Source organism: Crocuta crocuta, unplaced genomic scaffold (genome assembly GCF_008692635.1).
Source record: "Crocuta crocuta isolate KB4526 unplaced genomic scaffold, BGI_CrCroc_1.0 scaffold130, whole genome shotgun sequence".
Taxonomy (NCBI): Eukaryota; Metazoa; Chordata; class Mammalia; order Carnivora; family Hyaenidae; genus Crocuta; species Crocuta crocuta.
This window is the reverse complement of record NW_027527920.1, coordinates 9,743,185-9,749,184: the sequence shown is the minus strand read 5'-3', so window position 1 is coordinate 9,749,184 and position 6,000 is coordinate 9,743,185. Positions and strand designations below refer to the sequence as shown.

Genomic DNA, 6,000 nt, shown 5'->3' with positions numbered 1-6,000 from the left:
TGCAATAAAGTCAGTTTTTTTTTCCGTTGCTCAGAACAATTTGCATTGTCCTACTACCATCTGGAGAACAGAGTTCGCTTGTCAAGAGAGCGAAGAATGCCAACGCGCAGGGACAGTAGACTGCAGATTTCTCACAGCTTGTGTCCGACAGTGTAACTTGACAGGAGGGAGGGCGGGAGGACCCTGCACCCTGTGGCCAGCTGGGGATGGAGGCTGCACAGGCACAGAGTAGGGAGCCATCTGCCAGGCACACCTGGTAGCTGGAGAAGGTTCTTCTCCCACCAGGCCTGCCATCTTCCCCCTGCCTTCTTGGCCAAACCCCCAGCCTCTTGAGATCCTTCAGCAGACAAAGCCTTTAACTCACTAGCTTTTATGCTGGAGAAGGTTGAGGGTGGGGCAAGAACCAGGAGTAAACTACTAGGGAAGAAAACAGTAGTCCTTGAGTTTTTGTGAATGACACCTTCACTGTAAACAATAGGAAGGAGAGTCAACCAGGCAGCCCCGAAGGGCAAGCAGTGGAGGAGCAGCAGCTCTGGGACCTGCTCAGAGCTGTAGGCAAGCGGGCATGGCCACTGACCCACTGGGCCCTGGCTGCCCGCACTGGCTCCTTCTGGGGGCATCTGTTTTCTTTTTTTTGGTTTGGATCTCCACCCTCCCCCATACAGGAGTCCCTTCCAATGAAAAATGGCAGGAGCTGCGGGTGCAATTGAGTTAGAGACCCCAGGGCCTGAGGACTCCTGGTAGGCACTGGTCACTTGTGGCGCTGGGCAGTCTTCTTCCTTTTCCTCTTAAAGAAACAGCAGCACCTGGAGTACAAGGAACATTCCAAGTCAGTGCAGGAGGCCTACAGCTTCAGACAGACTTCTGCCTGCTTCTGCTTACTTCCTGGTGGGCAGGGGGAGGGGGGGTAGGTACCCCCTGGTACCCACCCACAGGGCCACCCACACGCACCGCCTATAGTGCACACGCTGGAAGCAGTGGGCAGTGCCTGTCAGGAAAGCCAAGGGAAATAGCTGCTTAATTTCAATCTTCAGTTACCAAACTTAATCATCAAAATGTTGCAGGCTAGGCAGGGTCCAAACAGGCATTTTTTGGAAGGATGAAGAAGGCTTATTTCCCAGTCTATTACTGAACCCACATATTTTATCTTTATCTAGAACCAAGGCTGGGGGGTCCTCAGGGTTGCCTAAGACTAGCCTGCATTGTCTGCCCCTTGATACAGAGGGCACAATAATTTAATGCAGCTTCAATGGCCAGCGGGTATGGAGCTAAACTGAGGCAAACAAACCCTCCACAAAATATGATTGCAATTTAGCAGGATCTCATGATGCTGCCAATGAAGGATTAAGGATTCTCTCCATCCCATGCCCCCATCCCCACCCAGCTACCCAGAGCAGGCAGAAGGAGCCCCAACTCTAATAGGAACTGTGAGCCTAGATCCCCTGACTGAAATCAGCACAGCCCACATTTCATTCAGAGAGGACCAGTGCCACAGCCCAGGGGCTGACCATCAGCAAGCATATGGCTGCAGGGTCCTTGGCTTAGCTACTGAGGCCACTGCTGCTGTGCCAGACAAGGTGAGAGGACTGGCCCTGTGTAGGGTGGAGGTTGGGGTCTGCCCCCTTCATCTGCCCACCAAGCGTGCCCCTGGACAACAGCCACAGCTCCAGCACAGCCCTAGGCCCGAGTATCCCCTCCTTACTCCTGTCTCTGGAATAGGAAGCAGCTCTTGCTGAGGCATGACTAAGTCCAGAAGGGGGTGATGAGGGCTGTGGCAGAGCTGGTGCATAAGACATGTCCTTTCCAGGAAGCTGACACATGGGAAATGAGGATGTGAGAGCCAGGAGGTGTGGATGAGTCAAAGATGCCAGATGGTGGGGGGAGTCAAGCTGCAAACTTGTTGGACCCTTGAAAGGTAAGCTTTTCGGAGAAAACTCTTTCTGGTTCTCTTGCCTAAATCCCCCTGGGTTTAATGCCAGGGCTGTTCATATGAACATCGAGAAGTGGTGCTTATTTCCCATTCTCCTAAGTTCTCCAGTGTCGCTAAGATTCTCTCCTTTTTCAGTCAGGCTCTTTGGTATTTCCCCCACTAAATGGACATTAAATTTTGTAGGACATTTCTTAGAATGCAGAAATAGACATTTATACATGTAATGATAGCCTTTAACTATATGTGAATGAATCAAACATAAAAAAAATAGGACCTTCTTAAGAGAGTCTTAAAAAAGACTTTCTGAAGGTATCAATGACATTTGTGAAACACTATTTTTTTTAAGTTTATTTATTTATGTAATTTCTACCCCCAACACAGGGCTTGTACTCAGGACCCCGAGATCAAGAGCTGCACGCTCTTCTGACTAAGCCAGCTGGGAGTCCTGTAAAATACTAAATGGTCATGAACATAGTCACTAAAGTGACTAAAGTGGCATGTGTATCTGGAGACGAAATAAATTCTTTCAAAGAAAAATGACCAATGCTTCTGTTTAAGATAGTCCTCTCCCCGAGAAAACTTCAAGAAAAAAATGATCTTTTTCTATTACATATGCTTTAGAAAATGAGCATTTTCCAAGTTGAGAGTCCTGATATTTAATATTAAACAAGGCCAATTAAACCTCATGGGAGCAGCAGTATTACACCAGAGTTATCTGTTCCCTGTTAACCATGATTTTCAGAGACATCATTAATATTTATGTCAATTTCTATTCTTATTTTTTTTGAGGATGCTAAAATGAGGATTTTGTGTTTTTAGTAAGTAACAGCAATCACAAAGAAGTCAGAAATACTATTTTGGTCCCTTTCAAACTACACTATTTCTCTTTTACCTCCTTTGAGGCAAGTCCTAAGAGTTAGTGTCTGCTTACAAGCACATCATAACCTGATGTGCCATGCTGAACTTCCCTGACTGGAGGGCAATGCGCACCACAGTTTAGAGCCCCAAATTAATTTTTGCTAGTTACTGTAGTTAAAGCTTCAGCAGTAGCAGAAGCTTTTCATAGTTCTACCTGTGAGAAAATAGCCCCACAATCTGCTTTTCAACTCTTTGGTTTCTGTGGTGACTAGCAGCAACAGGACCTATTGAGCTGGGTCAGACCCCAGGCCAAGCCCACCTACTAATTCCACATAGAAGTCTTACTCTCCAAAGAGAAGGAACGTCAGTGATGAACCTTTCTTGTGTTGTAGGTATTCTTGTAGTTGATTCTTTGATTGGATGACCAGAAGTTCTTAACATGCTGGAGTCAGAATCAATCTAGTCTCCCTACCCACAAGCCACCAAGTGCTCTTCCCCTCTGAGCCACTACCTCTCCCATACTGCTCTCTTGCTAAGTCCTGGCTCTCTTCTTTTGCTATTCCTTTGCCAGGCTTCTCTTCTTTGGTATACTTTTACATTCTTCCCTTACTCTAATACCTGGCTCAAGCCCCACAGTATCATGAAGTCTTTCTTGACCTTTCCTGTCCATAGTGGCCTCTTGAGGGACAATAACAAGTCTCCTGGAGAACTTGTCCTTTCTAGTATATATGTCTTATTTCTATAGCTAGACAGCACCTAGCTTTATGGAGTACCCAAACTAGATGGCACCTAAGCTCTTGGGTAACCTACGCCCTCGGGGAACCCCTTAGAGTCCCAAGCACAGCTGGAAGAGCACATAGTAGACCCTGTATTTGCAGTCAGGATTATGTGACTGACATCTCACAGGGAAAAAATAGACTATGACAATGTCAGATTTACACAGACATGTTTGCTAGATAAACAGGTCAAAGGTACTCCTCAGTAACAAAAGACTACAAATTCTATTTCCATAAAACCTGACTGTTATCTTCCATATATCCCTAACCCTAAGGAAGTCCCACAGGCAACTTGGCTTAGACCCATGTGGCTCAGAAACTGGTGCCCAACCCAATCACTGAAGACAAATAGAAACAAGGTAAACACAGAGTCCAGTAGGCTGTTATCACCACATAGAATATGACCCCATGCATGCAGACATTGTAGGGAGTTATAATTCCAGACTGCAACAGACCAACCCGTTTAGGAGAACCTGGAAGGTCACAGGCAACGTCTAAGAAGAAAGCTAGGGAGAGGGCTCTTTCTTGTAGCGAGAATGTACTGAACGTAGATTCTTTAGGGCTTCCTCTTCCACTCAAGGAACCTTTTTCAGGAGTGGAAAAGAGGGGCTCCAGTATCTCATTAGCCAGGTTAGCCCTTGTCCCGCTAAATGTACTCTTACAGGGAAAAGAAAGACAATAAACGAAAAACAAACAGAAACTCTCAAAACAACAACAAAATGTCCATTTCTCTCCCCAAGAAGGAGCTCTTTTTGAGAGACTCATTCTACAGAAGGAAGAACCAGTGGAATCAAAGGAAAAGTCACAGATTTTTTGAAAGCAGCCAGGTTAGAGACCAAGCCACAGAATGGGAGATTATCTGGTGATAACTGCCCTTGGGATTGTGAAGAATAATCTAAACAACTGATAGAGTAACTTTGTCCTCCTGCCTCTGTCCCTCTCTGCCTGATAATATCTGGTCTATTAATCTTCGAGACAATTCACTCAGCTAAAAATAGAAAGATAATTTTGGATACTGTGGGATATTGTTTTGAAAGGAGGAGACAGCAATGAGATGGGTTTGAAAGGAAAGAAGGAATGGATTAATTCCTGGGTGTAGGCCTGCCCCATCCCCACCCTGTGGATCTAGTTCCCCAGTCTGAGTGGTTATGGCACAAGGCGGCGTATGGAAGCCATTCAGTGTTCCTAAGGCATTTTGTTTGGCTTTGCCAATCCCAGCCTAGTCTGGTCCGCTCCCCTAGCATGTGGACTGGAGAGAGGGACTCACCACAGGTTGAGCATTTTCAGGCAGCTACAGAGTGTGTAAAGAGAAAAACACAGAAAGGAAGAGAGAGAAAGAGAGAGATATTAGTCCACAGAGGTGAGATGGAAGCGACTCGCTGTGAGCCATGCAAACATGCAGTATGTGTCGGTGTTTCGTTTCTTCCTCTGTCGAGGCAGGGGGAGTAGGCCCAGGCCCCGCAGCCCCCACACTAAGATGGAAGGGGCAGGTGCCTGGTAGAAGCATTGAGGAGGGAACTGGATCTCAGTGAAGGGTAAGGTAGAACAGAAAGAGTTGGTGGGAGCCCCACAGTGGGTTTTCCTGGGCAATTTCCGGGAAGGTAGCAGGAGAAAGAGGACATGATCCTGCCTGTAAGAATTCAATCAAGCACCAAGTGAGCCATTTTGGTTCCCACACAAAGTCTTACTGAGCAATGTTAAGTTGACCTTCCAACTATTCTGAGGGAAAGAGAAGTCCCTAGCCTTTCTAGAAGTCCAACATGCCTGACCAAATCGGCTGGCTGGCAGTTAGCTCTTCCTCTAACGGAGGGAAAAGGCTTCAGCAACACTTTATTTTAGTACATAAATCAGAGCAAGGAGGGTGCACTGCTCTGGACTAAGGCGTCACTGCCAGAGAAGAGCCAAAATCCCATTCTTGTTAATTTTCAGGAGAAATGAGGTCCACATTTTCTAAGCTATAGCTAAAGTCAGTGGATAGCCAAAAAGCTGCCCAGCCTTACCAGTTACATTTAAACTAGGACATGTGTCTTATAGCCAGAAGAAAAGGGCAGTTAGATGTTCATTTTGTATACAGAACAAAAACCAAGACCCTGTTATTTCTTTCCTCCTTTATATAAAACAAGCTGGGTGAATCAAATGCTTGTAAGTGAAGGTTTCACTTATCTCCCCAGTCTCTGGTTGAATCTTAATATAGGCAACAGCTCTCTTTTTCCCGAAAGCAGGCTGCATGGACAAATGGCATCACAGCTGCGTGCAATGAGGGGTTGTTTGGGACGTCTCGTGCTTCTCTAGCTGTGACTTCTTCCCATGAACATGAGCAGGTGGATTCATGGCTACCCCCTCCTTCCCTCCAAAACACATAGAAGGCCAAGAAGAAAAACACATGGCCCTGCCAGACAGTTCCCTGGGCAAGATGGATTGGTAGCTCATGAAATC

At 46.4% G+C, this 6,000-nt stretch overlaps 1 protein-coding gene across 10 annotated transcripts in view; it reads right to left on the bottom strand.

Annotated features, from left to right (window-relative positions):
- The window catches only part of CSNK1G1 (casein kinase 1 gamma 1), a 183,442-nt gene continuing 177,442 nt past the window's right edge, over nucleotides 1-6,000 (bottom strand). For all 10 annotated transcript variants that reach the window (XM_077747272.1, XM_077747235.1, XM_077747226.1 and 7 more), the window contains one exon: nucleotides 1-806. In XM_077747272.1, the coding sequence (XP_077603398.1) occupies nucleotides 752-806 (55 nt within the window). In that variant the 3' untranslated portion in view covers nucleotides 1-751. The remainder of the gene's footprint in view (nucleotides 807-6,000) is intronic.